Source organism: Ammodytes marinus, assembly GCF_949987685.1.
Source record: "Ammodytes marinus genome assembly, chromosome: 2".
NCBI classification, from domain to species: domain Eukaryota; kingdom Metazoa; phylum Chordata; class Actinopteri; order Uranoscopiformes; family Ammodytidae; genus Ammodytes; species Ammodytes marinus.
Window position 1 is genome coordinate 12479567 of NC_137231.1, and position 26240 is coordinate 12505806.

General features: G+C 42.6%; 3 protein-coding genes across 4 annotated transcripts in view; all 3 read left to right on the forward strand.

Annotated features, from left to right (window-relative positions):
* The first annotated feature begins 5637 nt into the window (after positions 1-5637).
* Positions 5638-15549, forward strand: LOC307262746 (rabphilin-3A-like). Its single transcript, XM_080043716.1, has 17 exons — positions 5638-5680; positions 5799-5810; positions 5999-6127; positions 6276-6405; positions 6508-6591; positions 6681-6849; positions 8582-8758; positions 9138-9320; positions 11104-11183; positions 11325-11399; positions 12126-12235; positions 12371-12497; positions 12597-12653; positions 12783-12937; positions 13041-13122; positions 13220-13316; positions 13457-15549. The coding sequence occupies exons 1-17, from the start codon at positions 5643-5645 to the stop codon at positions 13585-13587; spliced, it is 1836 nt and encodes a 611-aa protein (XP_079899842.1). The 5' UTR covers positions 5638-5642; the 3' UTR covers positions 13588-15549.
* Positions 15550-16345: 796 nt separating this feature from the next.
* On the forward strand, positions 16346-22839 carry LOC307258465 (uncharacterized protein). Its single transcript, XM_080037994.1, has 7 exons — positions 16346-16973; positions 17643-17775; positions 18532-18669; positions 19121-20088; positions 20500-20629; positions 22159-22278; positions 22432-22839. The coding sequence occupies exons 1-7, from the start codon at positions 16487-16489 to the stop codon at positions 22604-22606; spliced, it is 2151 nt and encodes a 716-aa protein (XP_079894120.1). The 5' UTR covers positions 16346-16486; the 3' UTR covers positions 22607-22839.
* Positions 22840-24071: 1232 nt separating this feature from the next.
* hectd4 (HECT domain E3 ubiquitin protein ligase 4) overlaps positions 24072-26240 on the forward strand; it is a 38068-nt gene continuing 35899 nt past the window's right edge. For both annotated transcript variants that reach the window (XM_080043187.1, XM_080043188.1), the window contains exon 1: positions 24072-24651. In XM_080043187.1, the coding sequence (XP_079899313.1) occupies positions 24505-24651 (147 nt within the window). In that variant the 5' untranslated portion in view covers positions 24072-24504. The remainder of the gene's footprint in view (positions 24652-26240) is intronic.

Below are 26240 nucleotides of genomic sequence, written 5' to 3' on the forward strand. Positions count from 1 at the left end.
TGGCACATGAGATTGTAGCACAATTGCAAATGATGGGGACTACCTTAGCCGCGTGTTTGTTTTATACAGCTTTAATATGGCCTTCCCCCTCTCTAAATGATTTTTATTTCGATCAATTTGACTTCTGATTGGCTAGCAAACATGCCTGTATTTATAGATGTGATTTGAAGAAAATATATTTGTATGTCTTTCCTAGCCCGGTAATGTTCCAGATCACCAACAGAGTTAAGTCGATATTGTCGACCGGCCAAGACTGTCCTGTCTGAGGATCCCAGGCTGTGGTCTGTGTCAGGATGCATAAAGCAATCTGAGTTACCGCCAGGCCACACGATAGAGGAAAAAAATGAGTAAAAGTAGAAAGTTATTTTTCGTCTCATCTTCAACTTCGCTTTACAGCTTTTTGAAAATGTATGAACTGCATGTCACATTTTTTAAATCGTTGAGAGTATAGTAAAAAGTGAAGAAAATACATTATCACATACATTTTACCTTATAAAATGTATTCACAATAATGACTTTTTCTTGGAGTAACCATGTTCATAGTTTCACAACATGATACATTCAGAATATAAAGTCACTTTGGGAGATATAAGCTTGGTAAGGGCTATGTTAAAAACTGTTATAGGCTAGCTAGTTTCTGGCCGCACTGAAAAATTGTATATGGCTTACAAGGTTTTTTGCTCTGTAATGGGAAAAAGCACAGTGCGAGCATAGCAGATGAAACATTAATGGTCACAGCAACGTGTATAGCTTCAACAGGATTATTAAATCATTGGTAGGGTGGATATGCTGTTGTGACATGAATATCAACTCCGGCATCGACCTAACATCAGCACCTCGGAAATGGTTTGGGTAAGAAAGTGCTGATATGAGCCCGCAGGGACTCTGTGTTGGCCGATGGTGAGTGTTGTTGGTGGATGATTGGGTGGTGGCTACAGCAGAGCTGCGAGGCGACCTCCATTGCATGTTAGTAAGTTTTAGCCCGCGGCATCAAAATGCGAATGGGGGCCTGATAAATTAAAGTGAAACAAATTGTGGAGCATTGATCGCCAATTCTCATTAACCCACTTTAGAAATGGCCTTCTTGGAGGATGGCGAGGGAATTGTTGCCCTGGAATTTTAAGTACAGTGTTTCAATGTCATTATGCTCAATACATTTACAAATAGGACAAATAGCAGGGATTAAAAATAATCAAATTGATGAACCATTTTCTACTGATTATGTATTAGATTTTGCTTGCAAATAACTTTAAAACAAAGTGAAACCTTGCTTTTACCCATTGTTTTTCATCTTATCTTACTACAAGGGGGATGACCCCCCTCTCCTTGAGCTCTCAGCACTGTATCCGTAATGATCCATGTTGGAGCAATCCATCAATGCTCCATCACCTCGTTGTCACTGTCCCTGCTTTCTTCAGTTCTTGTCTTCACAAGCAAGAACAAAGATTTAAGGGGGCGGGGAAATGTCAGGCTGTCGGTCACCATATTCCAGTCTACTCCTCTTCCAGTCATGCTCTGTTGCAATGAGTCATGCACCTGTTATTGAGAGTGACATAATAACATCTGTGCGAGCGCCCTGATAAAACTTTAAACTAGTTACTCAAGCTGATCATTCACTTCCAAGTATCCAAGGAGAATGCATGGGTGTGTTTCTAAAAATGGATAGAAAATGTGTAGGGGGCGTATAAATCCCCCGAAGACGTGCAGATGCAGATTTGTATTGACTCTCCTCGCAGGCCCTGAGGAGGAGAGACACATGCTGCTAAACTGGTCCTCTCCATTATAAAACAATTCTATAAGGGAGAGCTCCTGCTGGGTGGATGACTTACAACGATCAGGCGGATGACTAGCCAGGGTCGATGCTCTCCCTCTGGTCTGCATTTTTGTCACATCACACACAATCTGTTACTACATTAATTCCTGGTGTATTTGTGGACGCTATTGTGTGGGCGCTTATACAGTTGTTGTTGTTGTTGTTATTGTGGTGGGCACTTCTTTGCAGAGTGCCACGTCTAAAAAAGCATTGTCACCGAGGCTCCATGACATTTAGGAAAATATTCCCTGCTCCCCTAGAGAGAAACCACCGCCTGACTGAGTCATCTCGAATGTGAGCAGAACACGTACAAAGATGACTCTTGCTCCAAGTTAAGAGGTTAGCTGCACGTATCACATCAGCAGCAAATAGGAGGGCAGTCGGGGGGTCACACAAGGATGTCACAACTGCGAAAAGAACAGGGGATCAATGTGACATTTTTGGTCGAGACGGCCTACGGTAATTGGCCTCTGATACATATTTCATTATGTACACCCTCTCTGATTGCACCGTGGATGAAACCGAACTGCTCTCCTATCTCTGAAGCATCAAAGCCTGCACTAGAAGCTTTTTTATGAGAAACTTGCGGAGACGATCCTTGAGACTATCTCCTGAATGCTAATTGGATTGTCACCTCAGCAGCAGAGAGTCCACTTCTGTGATGCAGCAACATACAGTATCATCGACGTACTTGAAGGCTCGTAATTGTCTTAGTCAATGATTGCCCTCTCAAGCCCGAGTCTGAAAGCATGCCTCCTCCCATCTGTCCCCCTCCATCCACCTCTCAAGAAAAGTCCCCCAAAAGTGCCATTATTCAGTTTTGACATGTCAGGGAGGTTCATGCTTGAGAGCCCCAGTGTGTGAACAATAAAATAGATATGTACTACAGTGAGAAGGATGTCCAACCCTCAGACTGCTGTCGAAAAGTGGAAAGAGGCAAATACTCCCCAAGGGCCCATGTTGCAACTGTCGGCTGGCTGGATGCAGCAGTAGAGGGAGAAGCCCACACCCCAGAGTGTCTATTACAGCCCAGCGAAATGTGTTGTTATGTTGTGACTAGATTAGAACTCAAAAGGTATATAGTCAGACATTGCATAGCTGGCATAACACCAGCAGCTGAATGAGGGACACGGTGGCGCACTCCCTCCCTTTCCCTGCCTCTTTCACTTTCTCTAAGGTTCTACTGTGCCGGATTTTACTGCTGTGAAAAGCTGAAGGCAAGGTATTGATTTCCCCTTTTAGTCTAATCACAATGCGTACCCCTACTGTATGTCTCTTCAAGCCAGTAACTGCACTCTCTCTCTCCATTCTGCCACATCACATTTTTGTACGTTTGAGGCCCCAGAGAGGCAGCTCTTCTCTGGCCACTGGTACTCCCCTTCAGGACATACACTGCTGTATCCTCCGGCCTGTGGCTGCCACAGCATCACTCTGTGTATTGTCTAGCAGAAGCTTGAAGCAGTGCTAAGGCAATTGCACAGGGGCCACCCCCCCCCCCCCAACACACACCTACACTCACACACACTGAGCTGACTTGCACACAGGCACTCGCCTCAGTGATTCCTGTCGACATCTTTGTATCAACTTTACCTTGTCACAATGGAGTTTGAATTACATTACATTGGATCAGGGCTTTGTGAGAAATTCATTTGACAACTCACTGACATGACAGTGAGAAACAAACCTCTCTTTAAAAGCTTAGTTTTCAGCTGTCTTGTACTTTAAAGATCTCCTATTATACTACTTTACTGGTCTTAATTTCTTGTTAAAAACTGCTATAGAGCAACTTGACACGAATCACATCACAAAAAACCATGTAGATTTTCGGGAAACTCTTCCTCTCATCCGAGCGAGAACAACAGTCTCTCTCTACACAATCGGCTCTGTGCTTCTCCGCTCCCTCCCCCCCTCCTGCAAACCCCACTCCGTTGTGATTGGTCACCTTCCTTCCGGAACACATTCAGCAGCGCGTGGGGAGATTTGAGAGCAGGAAGGTGGGGGCATGGCCGGAGCTTGCCGGAGCAGCATTACATACATGTAAACATCCACTTTCATGACGACAAGAATATCCGGAAATTCTGAACCGATTTGAATATGTGATTTCTCGACCGGCTGCCCTAGTGTTTAGTGCTCTGCACAGCCACCCCAGACGGTCAGCAGGGAATAAATGCATGTACGTCATTATTTGATAAGCTAGTATGGTTAAACATGACTATAAATCATTATAACAACGTTTATAGGTCATAAAAGTCAAAAAGTATCATAGGTCCTCTTTAATCTTACTACTATTTCTACTACAAAACGTGTCCAAAAAAAAACTTTATTTTTCCTCACAGTGCCATTGCTGAATCTTCTTTTTTCAGCCTCTTTTTGAAATGCTCCGTTTTGGAGCCTGTCTCTTTAAGCCCCGCCTTCCAAAAAGCACAATCTGCTCTAAATTGGCCACTTGGCGGCACAGGCCCCGCCCACCATCTTAATATGGTGGTCTGCTGGTTAGAGTCAGGGGTATTAAGGGGTGTGCTTTCCACCGGTGGAGGTAGTTCTAATTTAGGTTGGTAATGAGGGGGGCGTGGGTTCTCCCCTTGCGACGTCATAAGGGGAGATACATCTGACAGGGGTTTTTGAACACACGTTTCAGAAAGGTGGAGAAAAAGACAGAAGGTTGTCTTATCTGATACTTTGGGAATCTCTACACCGCAGACCTTTTAATATTGTAAAACCATGTTAGCACTTTGCATAATAGGTTAGCTTTAAATACTCTGATGACACAGCCATCCTCAGACTTCACGATCCATCGTCAATTTTGCCTCATGGAGTGATGAACGATAACTTCCGGCTGATCGCTAACATTGCGAAAACGCTGGACTCTTGGTCATCTTCGCCAGCACACACTCACCTCCTCTTCAGCCTTCTGTAACGCAGCATAATTAAACCACTCCTACTATAAGGAACCATCTGTTTCTCTCTTGTGTGTGTTAGAGTCTCAAACTGGGGGGGGGGGTTCTTCATAGTTCCATTTACTGCTGCTTAAATGGTTGGTCGTGCCAACACCCAGTTTGGAAAGCTGCACGTATAAATTCATGCCCCACACCATCCCACTGCGGCGTCTTTTCACTCATGACACGTCTCTGCAGTGTTTCTTATGTCCATTTGTTGCTCGAATATGTCTGTGGAGGGAATTTGATAAAAACAGGCTTGGCAAGAGGAGACGGTGCTGATCTGGCTATAAATCTGGCACCAGGGAGAATGTGCTTTCATTTCCATTGGTAGCTAAGATTGTGTTTTATAGTAAGCAAGTATATTGAGGGGGGGGGGGGGGAATAGTGATTCTTACCTTTCTGGGGAAATAACTATAATAGTTGTTTTGTTTGTTTAATCTAGAAGTTGTTTTGGCTCACACCAGGCAGGCACCAACATGAGGTCATCATTGGCCACCTTTTTCTATTTGGCCCGACATCACGGTGTGGCAATTAAAAGGAAGTGTATCTGGTGACTTGCCAATTGAAAAGGTCAGCACTGTCCTGGGCCACACATTTGTACAAAGTGCCCTTTTTGATGAGAGAGCAGCCCAATGGTGGCAGTTAAATCAGCGTTTGCACGAGTTATGGATAGAGGCTGGGCTAAAAGTTTGGATTTGAGACTTGGATGCAAGTCAGAATCTAGCCATGTATTTTGATGATTTATGACTTTATAACAAAACCATTCATTCCCACCCAAAATAGAGTTGGCATCTTTTCAGGACATTATAGTTTAAGATGATTTAAGACCATTTGTTGCTGCATTTCTTCATCTTTCTTTCTTGTCCACCTGCAGAATGCGACAGAGCAGCATGGGGTCCAACGACAGGCAGAGGAGCATGCTTGCTAGGTAAGGGGGATTGTCCCAACATTTCAGTTCCAACTACCTTCTCTGAATCTACAAACTGTAAACGCTGTACTCTCCTTTGTTTCACCTGCCTCCCTCTGGTGTGTGACCTGTGACACAGTGATAACGAGCAGTAAGTAGAAAAACTGCTGCTTCACCTCTCTTATGTGCATCAACACTGTTTGTCTGATCTGTAACTGCTTACAGTCTAATGCACTGTGTCTGTATTGAAAGTATTGATTCTGAAGCATGTGTGACTGGCTATCATTCAGTGAAATCATAGCAGTGTGAGCTCAACTGGAGGATATATTTGGCTGACAGGGGCAACTGGACCATGCAGCAGGGCCCGGGTCCTGGTGGACCGGACCTGACGGATGAAGAGAAAGAGATCATAAACAGCGTGATTGCCCGTGCTGAGAAAATGGAGGCCATGGAGCAGGAGAGAATCGGGTGAGAGACTCTTAACACATTATATATGCTAGGTCCCACTTCCTGTTGTGCAAAGGAACAACGTCCCCTATTGACATTCTTGCGTCTCTGGACCTGGGGTAATTAACAGTGACATTTCGAGTAAGGTTTCCCCCCTGTGCTGCTACAGGCGCTTGATAAATCGCCTGGACGACATAAAGAAGACCGTGGCTGGAGATGGAATGTCCCGCTGTTTGCTGTGTGGGGAGCAGCTGGGCTCCCCCGGGGTCAGCTCTGTGGTGTGCGAGGACTGCAAAAAGGTAGGTAACGAGTCAGACACAATGAGGTACCAATACATAGGTCACAGTTTATGAGCTTCACATTTGTAACAACACCGTGAATGGCATCGTCCTCTCGTGTAGAACATGTGTACCAAGTGCGGTACACAGTGTAGCAGTCGGCCAAAGGCTGTGTGGCTATGCAAGATCTGCAGAGAACAGCGAGAGGTGAGTGCTTTACACCAACGTACAACAAAAATAATTAAATTCTCTGTTGGATAGCATGTGACGTGTCTATTTTTAATTTTTTTTCTCAGGTGTGGAAGAGGTCTGGCGCCTGGTTCTTCAAAGGTTTTCCGAAGCATTTCCTGCCTCAGCCCATGGCATTATCCAAAACAAAAGAGACAGGTGCCCAGGAGGCTGCAGGACCCCAGGGGCCACCTGCCTCTCAGCCCAGGGCGGAAAAAACCCAACCCCAACCAGCGGGTAAACAAAGCCAAGAATTCCCCCATCAACATAGATCTGCAGTCTTTTTCAGTCATTAGGATTTATTTTTACATAAGGTGAATTGTATGCCATTGACAATTTGTCGTATGCCATACGCTGGATTGGTATCTTAAAGAGAGATCTGCCCAACCATCCAAACTCTTTGTGAAATTTTCATTTCTCAACAGTAATTTCTTTCTCAGGACGGCTTTTTAAAAGTCAAACTGAAATTTGAATTCTCCTCATAGTTTGGTTAAGGACGTAAACTAAATACCACAGCTGTTGTGACGGTTTCCATTTTTCAAAATAGGATTTGACCAAAAGGGGATAAAACCATTTCTGAAAATACTATGGAAACAGCGTGTAGGCCTCAAGCCTCCTGGGTGACGTTCGACCTCTGATGGCCTGTGTTGCTAGGAGACATGCTGCCCATTTCCACAGTGTGCTACTGACTGTAGAACACCATACTGTAGAGACTACTAACACAAGGAGGTTTTTAGTCCCCAAATCTTTGTCTGCTAATGAGTCAAGCCATCTGTCTCTTAACAACATTCACCAATTTGGGAAGACCCATGATGATTTCAGATCTGTACAAAACTCGTAAAACTAGCATGGTAAGCTATGGCATCTGCTGGCTAATATTAACTATGCTTTGCGTAGTTATTTTAACATGTGCTGAGTTATTGGCAGCTCCTTCACATTCAGTGTTTTTCGTTCTTTGCACATTTTACATATGGAGGGGTGTAGTTAGCGTTAACTGTCTTTGTATCATCTGTCTGGATGTGCTGATGACAATTGTCAAAACTAAGCGCTGATACCCCAGAATTCAAATCATGACACAGGTTATTACGTTGATTAACCATTAAGCCCTGGTAAACTGTCTGTGTGAAATTAAATTAGAAATGATGAACTAGTTTGTCCCCTCACCCACCCGGAATACTACCCCACTCATATTACCAGTACCAACATTGTACTGTCAGTATCAAAAATCCACGCCCACTGAAGAAGACCAATATAAGGGGTGTATAAAAATAATCTTCTCATTTGTACAAGTAATTACACCAGGTAAGTAGACATGTCATAACAAACATCAGGGATATAAAGATACATGTTTCTAAGCAACAATGTATCTTAACTTCAGGTGGTATTTAAACTTTATTTTTTCGAGGCGCCATCTCCTCAGTCTAATTAAATCAGCATCTGCTGCACAGTTTTCTCCACTGCAGCACCACCTCTCATTGCTCTTTCCCCAAACCATCAAACCTTTTATCTGCTTCCCAACTTTGGCTGCACCGCCTACTGTTGCAGATGAGGGGGATATAGGGAGCTCTGTTAAGCTGTCGAAAGGCACACGCTGTGACTTTGGATGAGCCTCCAGCTGGTACTGGCATGAATGGTCACATTGTTACATTTCACACATTCAGCTTTATTACCTGAGCAATGTGTGTCCCTCATAAAAGAGCCGGGTAGCTTGAGCAGACAGGCATATCCATATACATTATACATCTGCTGCATATACAGTAGTCGGCTGCCACTGCTTGTTGTGGCGTATGTAGGTCAATGCCTTTCCAATGAAAAAGCTGCAACATCAAAAGTATCCGGAGAGAGACTAGGGGGTATTATAGATTCCACTGCAGTAGGAGCCTGGAGTGGTGTGATTATGCGTGTCTCCCCTATGTATTGTGTGTTTCCGGGTCTTTACCGTGTTATGTCATTCCTTTCTCATCTTTAGAAGCAGAGTCACAGGGCCGTGGCGGTTACCCACCTGTGGCGCCTAAACCATCAGTGGGGCGCATGGCCACGGGCGGGGCTGGCCCTGAAGAGGCGGGGCAGGGCAGCCCAGCGGCTATGAAGAAGATGGTGCCCGTCCAAAGTAATAGACCACAGCCGGCTGCTTCGGCCCAGCAGGGTGAGAGGACACCATCATCTGCTCACTCACTTATAAATAGTCAGCGATTCTGGAGAAAAAAAAAATCCCTTTTTGTCAAAATCAGTCAATATTTCCTCCCGACCCGCTGCCTGTCTGTGGGTAAAAAAGGGACCCACTGTAGCTAGCAACATACCTGATTACAAAGCTTAGGGTGTGTGATAATTAACACTGGATCCTTTTTTTCAGCGCGCGCACACACAGCAAACAAACAGGTGGCAAATAGTGAGGAGATATTCCGGGATTTTGACAAAATAAGTTTTTGACAACAATTTTCTCCAGAATTGCTGACTCCACCTTTAACCCCCTCCCCTCGGTGGTGTTACCTTGCACAGTCTCACATGATTGAATGTTGTTGTAGGTCCAATAGCAGGAGATGGAGGGGCCTACTCCTCTGGTGAAGTTCCTCCGGAGCAGAGAGCGCCCCCTGCTGTCAGAGAGGACAGGAGGCAGCCCGCAGCCTACAGTGCTCCCCCCGCCCGACAGCAAGCTCCCCCAACTGAGGATGATGAGGAGGCCAACGACTATGACTCTGATGAAGCCAGTGAGTAGCCTACACCATCTGCTCTCACTTAACATGGACTGAGGTGACGGATGGGGGTCTAGTTTTCAGAATGCCCAGATAAACAAATAAAGAGTGATTTCTTTTTACTCATCTCAGATAGATGGCACCAGATTGGGTGTTTCTTTTGTATTTTTCTTAATCGCGCAAAACAAATAGTCATGCAGCATTTAGTATTGGACATCGATTTCTATCATTTGGTAGCATCTGTGTTCTCCATAGGGTTCCTGAGTCATACCGTGTTGATGTTTGATTTCTGCCCTTTTAGTCTGATGGGAATAATTCAAATCTATAAATTGCCCCAATAGTACTAGCAAAAAAAGTATCATCCCGGCAGCGTCTACTGAGCCTGGTGAACAATGACCAACGACAAGCACCCTTTGTAATCCTAGCATGGTAATCAAAGTCTGAGGTACTATTGCAGAGGAAGATGTGAATCGGGAAGTGAATCACTAAATCAATAGTAATAAATAAGCTATGTAATCGAATATTTTTTTTCATTATTTTTTTTTGTAGGTACATCACATTTCCCATTTTAATTATGAGAATGGTGCCATGCCATTCATGTAGCACGCCTGCAGCGTCCAACGGTCTTTATTCTCTCTGTGGGGGATTGGCTGTTAATTTATTTTTTATTGAGGGCCGGAAAATGGGGCTGTGCAAATAAATTGAGATACAACAGGGCTGACAGGGTATGGATTCCCCTTGTGTGTTGACCCAGTCCCCTGTGACGGGAATGAAAATAGCAGAGATAGCTATGTTAGATCATGTGGTGCTGACTGGTTTCAGTAGCTCAGCTGCTGGTTATAACGTCTTCAGTGTTGTTGATCTAAATGTCAGTTTTTTTGTTGTTGTTGTTTTTTAACGGCCTTATGGAGTAGTATTCGGTATAAATATATCTGAAAATTAAATAAAGGGGGTTGAGCTAGTGCTGCTTATGTTTAGTTGTCAGTTGGTCCAACACTTTGGTCCAGGCTAAAATATCCCAACAGTATTGTATGGATTGTTATGACATTTTTCACAGACATAAACGTTAGGATCCATGCTATTGTTAGCCCTGGGATAGTGTATATGTTCCCACATCCATATGTTCCCACAGCCGTATGTTCCCACATTTCTGAGTAATCTAACTATAATACAGAATAGTATGTCTGTGTGGGTGTGTGTGTGTGTGTGTCGGGCTGTGGGAACATTGGGATGACACCTTAGCTTTTAGCTCAAAGCCTTGCAGCACTTCCGTGGTTGTACTATCTTAGTTTTGTTAGGAGAGTGTTTTGTATTTGTAGCAGCACATTGGAGCTGAATCTTAGCCCAGAGAAGTGTATGGTTAAATAAGAAAAATTAACAAATTACAAATCACTTCGTCCCCAAGAAGCTACGCTAGGCAGTGAAACTCCTCCGAGGACAATGTGTGTGTGGGCAGCATTTCAGTCCTTCTTTTTCTTACCAATAAGCTATTGCTGAACATCTTCGTTGATATTTGAGTGTTAGTTGTATTTCTTTCATATTGTATGTCCCAGATTTCTAACAAGATGTTCCTGCTGTCTGCTTATGGTAAATAGAAGGCTTTGAATGTTTCGTAAGTAAAGGTTGAGACTTAAATAGAATTTCTCTGGGCTGGTACTTAATTCTCACTTCTGACCAAAGAGTTGAGTGTTGTTTGATTACAAGCAAAACATTCCCTGTATTTAATATTTAATTAACAGAGAGCAGGCTTGCTGTCCCTCTGAAGTCTAACGTAATGACTGTTCTGGGTCTCTTTCAGCCACTCTGGGCTCCCTAGAGTTCAGTCTGCTCTATGAACAGGAAAGCAACAGCCTCCACTGTAGCATCCTCAAAGCAAAGGTACCACTCTTGTTCTCTCACACAAAGGGACATTTAAAATCAAGTGGGTTATGTTAAAACACTCCTGAATGGCACTTCAGCTTAATTGCTCTCTTCTGCTCGCGACGATGTGATGGACACTGGTGCTCTGTTTCCCCACAGGGACTGAAGCCAATGGATTCAAATGGACTGGCCGATCCTTATGTCAAGCTTCATCTGCTACCAGGGGCTAGCAAGGTAAAAGAGGCAGTATATGTTAAACTTTTACATACTTTTAAAGATGTATCACCTATATCATCATGCTAAGAAAAAAAGGGAAAGGAAGGGGCGATGATTGTGGCCCCTCTAGGTTTGATGAGACACCTTTCTGCTAGCTCAAGCCTGACACCTTGTGGTTTATTTAGAAAAATTCTCAAAACGAGCATGGGGGTGAAGTTTTGAAAGGGATATAGAGACGTTGGCTAACATGTGAAAATCACATGTGTTTTTTTCCGATTCCGACCAACAACACTTTGCACACCGGAAGTTAAGTCACATCAACGGAGCCTCTGTGTGAAATCAATCAGTCGCAATTTGACAGTTATAGGATAATATATAAGCAAGAGTCAAGTTCAAGACGCAATGTTTTGACGAAATTAATAAGTAAAAGTTTGTCCCAATTGTATGCCTATTGCATGCTAATTACATTTTTTTTATGATCAGCTGTAGTATGTAGAACAATAAAAGGAAAGAGTTTGTGATTTGGAACGAATACAAGTTTTGACAATGTTACATTGTGCTGTACTGGAGAATTGGACATGCCTAAATTGAGCCTTTTGATGGGAAGCAGGCAAGCAGTACCATGTATTTCGTCCCTGTGATAAAATAGCACCAACCCCAGATGTGTGAGCTCTTGTGTAGAGGTATCTTGCCCTAGAGATAATTCCATTTCCTTGTTCTGATCTGCACCTGCACTTTTCACAGTCCAACAAGCTGCGCACTAAGACCCTGAGAAACACTCGCAACCCCTCGTGGAGTGAGACGCTCACCTACCACGGCCTGACAGATGAGGACATGCAGCGTAAAACCCTCAGGTGGATACTTAATCCCAGGAACTTTAAATCACTCCCTCAGCTGCCACAGCCCCTGTATTAATGTATCAGACGTCATTTGAAAGGCCCTAACAGATAGGCTAGGTCTGATTAATATTGCATTTTTCATTTCCACAGGCTGTCTGTCTGCGATGAAGACAAGTTCGGGCACAATGAGTTTATCGGGGAAACTCGAGTGGCGCTGAAGAAACTGAAGATGAACCAGAAGAAAAACTTCAACGTGTGTCTGGAGAGAGTTGTCCCTGTGAGTGACTCTAGATTACATTCAAACCATATACTTTGTCTTCCTCTTGCTGTGAATCTCTTAATGACCTGCTGTAAACCTGTTCCTTTCACCTGGCAGACGAAGAAGACTGCAACAGCCGGGGGAGCCAGAGGCATCGCTCTTTATGAGGATGAGGCAACGCTTTTTTTTTGTTAGCATGTTTAAACATGACAGATTCCTTACAGAGGTTCACAAGTTTCTTATCACACTCCCCCCCCCCATACCTCCTCCCTCCCTCCCTCCTTCTCTATGCTCTGTCTCCAGGCAGGGAAGGATGGTGCAGAGGTGGAGGAGCGCGGGCGAATCCTGATGTCGCTCATGTACAACACCCAGACCAACCGTCTGGTGGTGGGGGTTGTGCGCTGTGTTCACCTGGCTGCCATGGACGCAAACGGCTACTCCGACCCATACGTCAAAATGTAGGTAGAGCAGGAATGAGGAGTAGGCCTTACATTCAGACTGTAGAATGTGTGACTCCAGACAAACGGCATTAATGTAATTCCACGCATGAATAATTCACAGATGTCTGAAACCTGACATGGGGAAGAAGGGCAAGTGCAAAACACAAATCAAGAAGAGGACTTTAAACCCAGAGTATAACGAGGTTTGTACAAAAGTTTATCAAGAACCGTTTAGATTTTTTTTTATGGATTCGCAGTGTTTATATACTCCGTTTATGTGCAACAATGGTATCATTTCAGGAATTCAGCCTGGACATCAAACACGGTGAACTGGCCAAGAAGACTTTAGATATCTCTGTGTGGGATTACGATATCGGGAAGTCCAACGACTACATCGGTAAATATTTTGAGTTGGAAGCATCAATCAAAGCTTTGACGAAAATTCAAAAAGTCACACTCCCTGCTCAACCACTTGCCATTCACACCTCCCCTTCCTTCCTTCCTTCCTTCCTTCCTTTTTTCCTTCCTTCCTGACAGGTGGGTGTCAGCTGGGCATCACGGCCAAAGGAGAGAGGCTGAAGCACTGGTACGAGTGCCTGAAGAACAAGGACAAGAGGATTGAGCGCTGGCACACCTTGTATAACGAGATTCACACTGCTAGCGATTAACCACTTGCCCACCCTCTCACCCCCACCCTTCATATAGCATGAGCTAAGACTTATCCTCCCTACATGGTATGCATTAATCTCCTAATGCAATTTTTTCCCCCTCTATATTATTTATGGTTTGATCTACTCACTACCTGATCATCACACAGGCTTACTCGAAACCTTCTCCCCCTCAGATGTAGTACGCTCTTCTTTCCTGTCCTCTTAATAGCAAGTTCTCTGCCTGTGCTGATACTTAAATCTGCCTCTGGGACAAATCGTTGCATACAATTTATATGCTATCTCACCAATGTAACCAATATGTCTGTCAATGAAGAGCTGCACAAGGACCTTCATGCCTGTCAGTGATGTGTTTACAGTGTGCTGAACTCTGACACATTTTTTGCTAGAATTATTTTAAGAATTAATTGCAGATAGCAATTAAGTAAGTAAGAATAGAAAAATTGCACCGGCACGGAACTAGAATAGCAATATGTTATGGCATCTGTGGCCAAAAACCCATTGGTTGGAAGTCACACTAGGCCTTGAGTGAGCTAATATGTGAAACGAATTAGACTGTCAGGGTATTTTTTGTATTTGATTTTCTCGTGTGATTACATAATGCTGTAGTGTATCACTTGAACTGTATAAGCATGCCAAGCCACAGACTTAAGAAAACACTCAGCTGCACTTTCAAAACGATTATTGGAATGTGCCCACTGTCCTGAACATAATGTATATTTCCATTAAGAAATGTTTACATACTGATACATTGCTCAGGTTAGGATAGCCATCTGATGTGTCGGATGATTCATACAGTAACTCAGTGAACCATGAGCTTGATGTATCCTTCACTCGTTGCTGTTAATTTGTGATTCAGAATTATAGCACACCATGTTGAGCGGTCAGAGTTTACTTGTGTATGGTTAGTCGAGCAGTGAATATTTGATTTGTGGCAAGCAAAATTTAAAATAACTTTTTTTTGTAGTGAGAAATCGTAGGAAAAAGGAATTTTCTTTCCAACCCTCCTGCTGAAGCTCACGGTTCACTCTGACACCTCAGAGTTTTTCTACCGTAGTGTTTACACTGAACGCACACAGCCAGGTCTCCTACAGGTTTTGGCAAATATGGCCGGTCCACTTGACAAGGAGAGAAGTTTGGAACAGGTCACATCATACATACAGTATGTGCATCTTTACCCGCATGCACTGTGCTCCCGCCTCTGGTGTGCCTGGGGCTGTCTCGGCCCGCTTTTACCTCCAACACACCCCATATTGCACAAAGCAGGGCTCGTTCCCCTAACACCACGCTCCAATCATTCAAGGCTTTAGTGTGTGTTTGTTCACCTATCACAGCAGACCAAGGAAAGCACACCTTAACAAGAGGAATGACCTCAGTTTATACAGCTGTTTGCAAGTTATTCCAATGTCGAACAAAAGAGACAAAAACAAAAAATCCTATGCATGACATGTCTTGTGGTTCAAGATATATACTTTGTAAGAAGTTAATGCTATTGTAATTCCATTAATGTTTACACTTCTTCCCCATCACCTACCTGTGAATCATTTCTATACAATAGGCCATATTCTGCATGATTATGGTGTAATATGAAAAGCTGGTCTGGTAGCATCCACAGGATAGACTGATAATCAACTGAGTAACAAAAGACTTGATCCAACTCTTTACCATTAGCAAAGGTTGAGATGAATCTCTTCTATTGTCTATGAGGGAGACCTTCTGTACATACACATGCAGATCCTCTCCAGTGTCTTGTTTTTCTCTACACAGCCGACATACTGCCCTGTGGCAGTGAGTCAAACACCCGTCCAGTAGCATCACACACTGTCCTATGTCATGCAACTTCTGCCACAGTGATCAACAATCAACATAAATTATAATCAATAGTTTTGTTTAAAACAGGCTTCTCTCTGAGCTACACCCATAGCTTACTTCTACTTGATTCTGCCAGTTCAGTGGAATGTTTCATGGTTTATCTCTGTATTTGTACATAGATAGTGCATGCACTGGAAATATGTGTGTTTGCAAATAACTTTGCATGTAAAGATTTTGCAGAGAGTTTACACAGATCAATAAAATCGAATGAAAACTGACAAGCCTCTAGTGTGTAAGGACCTAATCGAGTCAAGGCAAGACTTCTGGATGGTTGGTGAAGGTCATCATCAGATGAAATTATTTGATTTGATTTGAAACCTTTATTTATATCTCTAAAAAAACATTAAGGTCTCGCTTTTTTTCAATGATGCCGAGATACAAAAAACAAACACATACTGTATGCACAGATATAAACAAAAACAATAGCCTACTACACTATGAAATCTGGAAAAAGGGAGCAGCACACATTAAAGTGAATTTGATTGGTGAGTTAGATTAATTGAACAAGTCAATAAAAAAGAATAGTAAATCAGAGTAAAGAAGGATCCATTCCCAAGAATTTCAAGGTGTGCCTCATTACCTATTGCGCGTGAGATGTCATTAAATCCAGCTATTCGATTATTGAGCACCCTCTGGGAACTCCTGCAGGTTAAGACAGCTCTGGACTGCGCCATTCTGAGAACTGGGCACCGATTGTTTAAACTTCACAAGGCTAGAGTGCAATAACGCTCTTGGCTAAATGCCATAGAAATGCATCATAAACCAAACCCTAGTGTCAGGTCACGCCACCACGAACATACCCAAAAAGTGAGGAGTGTCCTCTTTCGAGCCTTCATATTGGCCGACCAATAAGAAATGCATTTGGCCCGGGGGCACACTTGTCTTCTTCTCGAGCAGAGGCAGGCACCTTTGAGCCGAGTGGTGCAGAAATACACCAATGATTCGGTTAATTTGGAACAATTCCTCCATTCAGACATTAATTTGAACCCTTAAACTGGACTGATTTGTACAGTTATTTAACACTGAGATGCAAAGCAGAAGCCCACTTCACGTTCTTTTCGCCTTATCGACGCTTATTTTATCAAAAGTGCCAGATGTGACCGGCTCAGGTCACTCTTGTCTCAGGTCCAGTCGTGCAACTGACGGACATACGCGCGTCACGTTTCTGCGGGAGGACGCAGTTGGCGCGCGCTCCCTCTACCTCAGCCTGTGGTCCGAGGATATTCGACTGGTAACATGCGAAGTGAATACCGATCCAGTCGTCACGGAAAGATACCGCTCAATTTGCGACACGAGCGGCGCCCAGGGTCAAGACACCGACCAGAGGTTCAACATCAGCATGCTGGTGGCTCCAGATGCTCCGTGCGCGCCTCGCTCACCCGGTGCGCCAAAGTTGACCGGGCGCGCAAGAAGAAATGGGACAGAGGGAAGATCACGGATTAAACGCTCCTGGATATTTCCAGGTACTCTGTGGTGCGGGACTGGAAGCACAGCGGCCAAATACGAGCAGTTAGGTGAGGAGCTTTAACTCGGATTTCATTATTAGTGATTAGGAATTGGAAATTAAAAAAACAACAACAGTAAACAGCACAGTGTCAAGTGCTGAGATACAAATCTAAGGGGCCCCCTCCAGCTGTAGGTCCCTAAAATCACTGCGTGTCCCTTAAGCAGCACTTCCCTGACTAAAACCAGAGGTGATACAATTGTTATAGTATTAGCCTAATTAAAATGTATCACACATTCAAAATGAACTTTAGCATATTAGACCACTGACATTTATTTAAGATTAGATAAAACTGATTCATTTGCATGGACAACTTGGAGCAATTTCATACTGTAGATAAAATATAAAAAGGTAACTTTTATTGATACTTTTTATGGGATTTATTCCAATTAAACTGAACTGAGGGACATTATTTCATTTAAGTTATTGCACAAGCTTAAGGGAAGCAGTTCAAAGTCAAACTTTTATCTTACCAAAAGTAATTTGAAAGCCTGACGGGCATCAATTCAATAAGGTTAGATCAAAAAGATATCCCTCTGTAGGGTTCTTTAAATTAAAGATCTTGGTTTTTACAAACCCATTAATTTTATATTTTCAAACCACTCTCATCAAGGTTTTTTTTTGGATTTGAAATAAGTGTGTCCTTTGAAATGCATACAAACCTTGTTCTAATACACAGGGATGTTTGAGAGCGCAGATAGATGCTGCCGTGAGCATGACCACTGCCTGCACATCATCCCAGCTCTCACGGTCAAGTATGGAGTGTTCAACCGCAATTTATACACTGTATCACACTGTGACTGTGACCAAAGGTAAGTCCGCAGAAAGTGAACATCTCGGGGAAACAATCAAGTATTGTAGTCGTTGGTGCAACAATCATCTTACATCATTTCGTCATTATGCCACTAAATGTAAACCGATTAAAGTACAAGAACCTGAGGAAATATGCTATGTCCTTCTACGGAATAATTACATCACTGCGATCAACACTCTGGGTGTAATTATGATGGCAAGAGTGAACACGTCGCTCGTGTTCAGGGCATTTTCACTCCTCTGATGTCTGTATTATTCTCACTTCACATCTAATGCTGGCAGGTGCATATGTAATATGTCTTCCGGCTAGCTCCTGACGTACATGTAACAACAATGGTACAGTACAGGCAGAAACCCACAACACAACTCAATATATTAGATTTACGAGAAAAGTCCAATGTCTTTAATCCAAATTTCAGGCAGCGGTCAAAAGTAGGCAAGTAAAGGAATAAGCTAGGGAGGTAACGAGGAAACAGGAAATAGGAACCCAATTTACCAAAGACAAAGAATAAATGGAAATGTGACAGTATACTTAACAAGCCAGTATACTGAGAAACTTGCGGGGCAGGGCAGGAGGGAGTGCCTGGGAAAAAAAACAGCCTGATCAATCTCTAACTGACACATTTGAAAAAGTCAACCTTCCAGCTCGAAGGTTATCTCAAAGTGTTTGGACTACTCCAAAGGCTGTAGACAAAATGAAGCAACTGGCCTGTTAGCCTCACATTGCTCTGCTTCCTTTTCTCTCTCCCTATCAGGTTTCAACAATGCCTTCTCGGTGTGAATGATACCATCTCCAGTATGGTGGGCTATAGCTTCTTCAAAATCCTGCGGGTCCCCTGCTTTGAGCTCCAACACCAGAAACCATGCACTCAGATGTACTTAAAGTGGGGAAAGTAAGCGAAACACTGGCCTTGTTGCTTGACGCTCGAAGCAGTAGACACTACAGCAAGTACAAACTATAACACAAGGACATCTGTTCAGTGGAGAGTGCAGGTGTGACTGATGGAAAGCTAGAGCAGCAGATGTGCTTCCGTATCGTCTGTATCTTGACAAACCTCACAAATCACAAAGGGCACCGTGCCATGCCTCTGCTGAGAAATTATTGATGGTTAACCTTTTTTCTATTGAATTTCCATCGTAATACTGTAGTTATCTTCCAGGGAAAACACAATTGACAAGTGCTTGAAATTACAGATCATATTCCAAATAGCAATACAAAGTCTGCCGCCTCTTAGCTGAATACATATGCCAGGAATGTGGTCAACATAAGTTGAAAATACGATTTTTGAATAAGTTTCCCCGTTTCCATGACTTGGTTTTAACATGCAGCTTCACTCTCCATAGGTGCAAAGTAGAACAAAAGGGACCATATGCCGTCTTCAAATCCCCCCTCACTTACAACACCTCTGATGTCAAAAGCAAATATCGGGACAATACTGGCAGCAACAAGTCAACAGTTATTAAGGGGCAAAATGTAACCGAAAGCCCCGTGATCAACAGAACGTTGCCCAAAGATGAACATAGATACAGCTCCAGAGGCCCACCCAGAGGAGACACTTTTTACAGCAAAGGAACGAAGGGTAAAGGATGGAAAAGACACAGAGGACTGCATAGAGTAGCACCATCCCATATAACTCCATTATCAAGGGCACCCACTCCTTCAATGAAAATGGGTCTTTTAAACAGTATTACATTGATACCAAATAAAAAAAGGTCTGGGAAAAAGAAGAGCACCAGAAAGGGCCTGTCGGCTAACCCCACACGTAGTAGCCAAGTTCCATCACAGGTGACCACAAACTCTCATCCAAAGACAACATTTACTACACAGAGCACCCCATTTTTAACTCAGAAGTCAGCCCTTCTGCTAAACTTACTAACGGCCATCACAGCAGTGCCCCAAACCACCAAAAATCCCAAAAAAGGTCGAAAACAAAGTCGCTGCTGTGTGTTTAAAGTGCCTCTGAAAGGTTGTGCATTCCCGCCTCATTGTAGAAGTGGTTTAGGGAAAAAATCTATATCCCACACGACAACTGTTACTCCCCCAACGACTACATACATGGTACCGCTCAACTTGACTACACTTGTGGAACTGCGCCTCAAAAGAAAGAAGGAAACACCCAAAGAAGACACTTTGAAAACACTATGGACTACTTCTGCAATGCCGCTCACAACCAAACTAAAGACACTATCCTCACTTCCTAAGTACAGCAAGCTGCAAAAGCAGATGGATCCCCATCTATTGAATAAGAAAAGCCAGGAGCCCATGGATACAACCCAAGCCCAAAACACACATGCAGAGAGAGGCATGGCAGGTTAGCAGCAGCTGAACCCATCACTCCTGCTGTGGCATTTTGCAGCCGGAGGCCTCTCAGTATAACATTAAATGTTTCATTTGATTTCTACATTTAATGATACATTGCAACACTTGTATTAATGAAATACAAACATGTTAATTGAAAGGTGATGGTAGGGACTTGCATCTTGAAAGAGCCAACGAAAAATCCAGAGGGATTAGTTTGTACTCTTTGGAAGCTCAAGGCTACTAAACTGTCGAACTATGCCCCCTACAGGTGAGACAGAATGCTAATTTCACCACTGAGGATAGAAGTGAAGTTAAACTTGTGTAGGTCATCGGTATAGGCGAAGTTGCTTGCTAATCTAAGGGAATGTGGGTACACTTGGATCATTTGTTCAAAAAACTGTGTTTATTCCCTATCCTACAGACAATCAGCCCCTGTGTTGGAGCCTAAAACAACTGGATGAATGTAAATACAAAATCCCTCCTTTGGAGAAGAAGTACGATCTGCAGAACACAGAGTCAAAGACTGCCTACCACTGTGATTGCACCAGCAGGTAACATAGCAGCACCTTTTTGACACCTTTACAACAGTCCGTCCCTGAGGCCAAAAATAAAATCTAAGCCTCACACAGTTTTTGAACCAGCCCAGACTAAAAGCTATTACCACAATAATCCATTATGACTGGGGTTTGCATTCCTGAGCAACTTCAAGGATCAACCTGCAGGTTTCAGTGTAATGAAGTAACCATGGCAACTCTGAGCAAAATGAGAGGTAATTTAAAGTTTCCTTTTTTCTTCTTCTTTTTGTTGGAAGAGTATTGTTAAGGCTCTTATTGTGGTGGCACCGTTGGATGTATGACAATAGGACCAAAGTTGTAAAATAAATAACATAATTTTATTTCAATAATTTTATTGTTGTTGTCAATAGTTGCACCTATTAAAATTCAACATGCCTGTCTCCCAGCAGACGTATTACTCATGGGAAACAAACAGGTGCTACTTATAACATTAACAATGGCACTGTTCAGTTTGGTGTCTCCGTGAGCTGTGACAGTAAACCAGCAGGCCTTTTTCACATTGAATATTTTGACATTTCAGTGCCTGAACATCTGCAGCAGCCGGTTCAGTGGCATGGATAACTGAATCCATTAAATTATAGGCTTTTAATACTAGTGGCCGTTATCAATTTTGAAACTTTATTTTGCTTGCTGTTATAATGCATGCTGTTCATACTGGCCACTGAGAGATCCCTTCCCAATGCACTTTCAAATGTAAGTGGTTGGTAACAGAAACTGTGCAAAAAGATTATCTGAATTATCTGAAGGGCCTAAGCAGTCTTTCCCTGTTGAGCAGCAGTGGAGGAATAGAAACCAAAAGGGTGAATTTTGTACTAAAAGCGTCATAACATTTTGATGATCTGAAGACATCATTTCAGCATAACTCTCATGGCCAAGACAGTTTTGCATTGAAGCGCTTCGGGAAGAGTTTTTTCTCTAAGTGGCACTGGCCATGTGCTAATAAGAGGAATGATTACAGCAAGCAAAACCTGTTTCAACAATCTAAGGAGCACAGTTTTTTAAAGACAAATATAAAATACTGTGAACCTATTAAGCCATCTTTCATTTAATAGTTAAATGTGTTTTCACCACCATTGTATGAAGAGACAACATGTCTGCTGGATGAAACGTCGAGAAAAGGACCATGAAAGTGAAGCAGACAAACAAAATTCATCCATCATTCATTTTATATTAAGAAATAATCATATATTGTATTTTTTGGAATTTCCCCCTTTTTTGCCTGCTGCGAAACAGGCCAAACATTTTTGGAAAGAGAGGTGTTAACTTTTAATTTCTACATTTCATTATGGGTTGTAACACCTTCTGGATGAAAAGCGCACACTTAAGCTTTAAGCAGCACATGTATGGTATGACTGTTACTGCTCATCACTGTCATGTTAAAATAAAGGAAGAAGGCCTGCCCCCAGAGGCAGATTTCTTTCTTTGTCTGTGTCTCTCTCTGAGTCACTCACCAATGCATATCATACATCATGCTTTGTATTGTTTCCTTTTTGTCCATCTTACAGCTTGGCTGCCCAGATCAAAAGCTCCAAGCAGCCACGTACGCTCCCCACTCTGCTGATGGATTTCGTCTCTCAATACTGCTTTAAACTGCCAAAGGAGAAGAAATGTCCCAGCAGGAAAAGGTTTTAGCCCAGAAATGCTTATTCATGTTAATCTCACATAACTTTTGGTTTCCGCAGTGTCAGCTTCCTGTCTAAAGTGTGAACTCAGTTTGCTTGTGTAACAGATGATTAGGTTGGCTTCTGTTTCTTATCATTTTCCCGTTTGTTTTCTAGCTGTTCAGTAGGCTTCACCAAAGCCTCTGACCTACTTCGAGCACTTAAGAAGATGGAGGAAAAAGACGCTGCTGGGGAGCAACATTCACGCAGTGAGAGAAAAAGAGGCATTCCTGTTAGCTTTTATAAGCGATGCCTAAGGCTGGAAAGAGAAGCACAACTCACATGGTTATAGACTAAGCTGCTATGTGTTCAAATAATGGATTTTTTTAAAGCTTTACATTTCATGCAGTGTTTTCTGTTTCTCTGGTGGTGAAAAATGGCTGCGTGTTGAAAATATTCATTATTGTTTTATATTTGTATGTACGGCAAGGATGTAAAATTAATATATTTGTAAATAGCTATCATACACAACTGCAAACAACTTCAGATTGTGCATTGAAAATGTAATACAATCATGTATTTGTATGTTTCTGTTTGTTTCTGTTAGGATTTAGAAATGTATTTCTATCTGCAATGCTTATGGATTGAGTGAGGAGGAATAACTAGCAGCCAGTAATCCTAATCCTAAAGAATTTAAATTCAACAAAAAATTCCTGGTAAACTTTAAAACTATATGAATGATACTTAATTAGGCTATTAGAAACATAGAAACATCTTTTACAATTCATGTAGGCCTACTGTTAGCCTACTTCTCATTTTGTGATATATTCATAAATGTACGATATATTTTTACTACATTTAAAAAACATCCTTGACCCACAACCGTTTTGTGAAGACTGCAGGCAGCTGGTTCAACGTGCACGCCACCTGCCCTTACATTTCATAAAGTCCAGCTGTTGCCATGTGTTGCATCAGACAAATATTCTTATTCACAAGGTAGGAGAGATGGAAGTCGGCTACATCGGTTGTTAAAAATAACTTAAAAGATCTGGTTCCGTTCGACTTGACAATTGTCAGATCTTTAGGCCTACCTCTCCGAAAAGGCCACCAGGATCAGGTTTCGGTCAATAAGGTTACCAAAGTTGGTAACACTTTACAATAAGGTACACAAAAAAGAGTACTATTCCAAAAAAGAGTAGTTACTGTTTTAAAAAGAGTAGTTTGAGTAACTACTCTTCTTTGGAACAGTAGCTACTCTTTTTTGTGTACCTTATTGTAAAGTGTTACCCCAAAGTTTTTTTGGAAAGGATTCCATGGGCTATATTTTTTATAAATGTGATTTTTTAAAATATAAACATAGGCTATCAAATATTTTTCTCAACCACATTTGTTTTGGCTTTACTTCCTTATTCAGTTTTACAGGCTTATGATAACCAGGGAACGATACAGGAGCCCACACTGCTGTTGTCACTTCTAGGTTTTCATGCTTCTTGCTTTTTCTAACTAGTGTTAATAAATATACATACAGGTGAATATTTCTCCTAACCTCTTACAACCATTTCATTTCGTTTAAAAAAGGTACAGTATAATTAGGCTATGCAATGATGTACAACAAAAGTGCACTTTATTCGCCCCTGGTTTTATCATTAGAGAGGTAGGCTGTGTGTTGTTGATGAATTCTTGACAGCTTTTATCAAGGGCCGCGGTGCATGCTGGGAGCAGCTAGTTGGCCTTGGAAACATGGCGTCGCACTGACAGCTGGGAGCTTCTCATTATCTTCCCTGGCTGCTGACATACCGGCAGGGCCGTCAGCAGAGCTCTCTATCTGCGGATTTTAACTGTGAAATGAGCTTGCCACAGGTGCACTCGTTGCCCTGAGAAGACTGTCGAGGTAACGGTGCGGCGCAATAACGGATTTAGTGCGGGTGTCACGCCCACTCTGCTCGGTAACGTTTTAACGACACCGGACTGGACGGTAAGTTAGCTTACCGAGACAGGCAGCTAGCAGCTACTGTTAGCGCGTAACGACCACCCATGTTATGTGGAGAGGAGCTGGCGTTGCTGTCTCTCCTCCGCGCGACTGTCTCCAGTTAGCTCGCTCCCTGTTTCCGCGGTCCGCCCTGACAAACGCTACCGTCAGATAAATATGTTATTGTAGCTCGCTAGCAGGCTAGCTAGGGCGTTTCTGTCATTCTGTCCCTGAATTTTTAATGTGCGACCCCTTTGGCATCACTGGCGGAGGAGAGAGCGATGGGCTCCGGGGCTGTAGATTCGTCCCAGTGGCTTTCGGTGAAGGAGGAGACCATTTTCCTCCACGATGGACTCATTCGGGTCACGGACCTGGCCGAGCTACCCAGTGAAATTGGAGTGTCGGAGCAGGGGGACACCGAGCAAGAGGTGGGTGAAAGCCATCGCTCTCACACTCAAACACACTCACACACAAAGGTTTATAAACAGATGCGTACGCTCACTTATATGATGAGGGTGTGTTTTTGTTTCCTTTAATGTATTAATGTGTTTTCACTGTGCTGCCGCACACCCAAAGCGATAACGGTTGCGCTAACGTTTGCAAGTTTCCTGCCCTACATGTAACTGACCCACTGTCAGGGAAATAGCCATTGTCAACACACTTCCTGTCATTTCTTTCAAATTACAGGTTATGCAAACTGAACTGCTGTAATCTAATCACAAATAGCCTACCTCATTGATGAGCTTTTTTAAAATAAGTGTTAGCAACAGTGTTTCAGAAAATGGCACGTGTAGTCTACGTTATGTTTGAGTTGGTCTCTAATATTGTATTCAAATACGTCAGTCTGCGATGCAAACACTGTATCCTACGTTATCGCATCATCACCCCAGGTGTCCAATTGCAGTTCAACTAAATTAATAGTGCCAGAGCAAATAGCATCAACCACTAATCATTTATTTGTTTCTACAAATGGCAGTTTGGAGAACACTATTTCCTGTTACAAGTTACAACATGTAGACGTAGGCCTAGTTGCAGTTGAGAATCTACTGACTTTAAGTAGCCTATGCTACAGGTTCCATAGCACTCGTAGCCTACTATTTGAGTATTGGAACTGCAGCTACGGGTCTTTTGATTTAGGCGTTTAGGTTGAATGTGCATTAACAAAGGCCTAGTGCGATGTTTTTATCTGGGATGAAAGCTTTTATTTTGAAAGCACATCGGACGTTTGTACGTTGTTATATTGCGGATACTTCACAGTGATGCAGATGGAACCTTAGTAATAACAACGTTACATCATTACCATTTCGGTACTCTTAAGATGTCATAAAGGAAGCGAGCTTAAATTCACGATAGAGTAACATCCATCAGCTGTAACTATGGCAACCATCCGCCACATGCCTTTTAATGTTGGCAGAAAAAGGTAGGCCTACATTTAATCAGCTGCTCTGACAGATGACAAACCACTGGTTAATTAATGAATGGGTTGGGCAGGTTTGAATTGAACCCATTTCCCTTTATTTTTTTAACATTTTGTCAAGCTTAACAACAGACATGCAGTGACACAGCAATTATTTTATTTTTTTGTTTGAGCTTCTCTTACCAAGTAGGCTACAAGCAATGTGGACATGCTGGTGAAGGCATACTAATTGACAGTTTTAGTTTTCACTTAGGAAAATGGATGAGACTTTTTTAAGTGTTCTACTGTTTGGTTTAGCTCCATGCATTACAGGCTGTGTTGTATTATATGTAGTCTTTACAGAAAATATATCATTGTGACTATTGTAACAGTGCCAATTGTTGGAAACTGTTATACAATTGGACCTATGGTGGTCATTTTATGTAATAATAAAAAAAAAAATCAACTTCCAAATATATCATCAATTTGAGGCCTATGGTATAAATGACAAAGCATGGGGTTACACTGATTCCCTGATAATGTCCCCAGGATCCCAAAGATAATTTAACCTGATGAAAAATTAAAGCTTTTTGGAAATGGCGTGGTAGGTACAAATGCAAT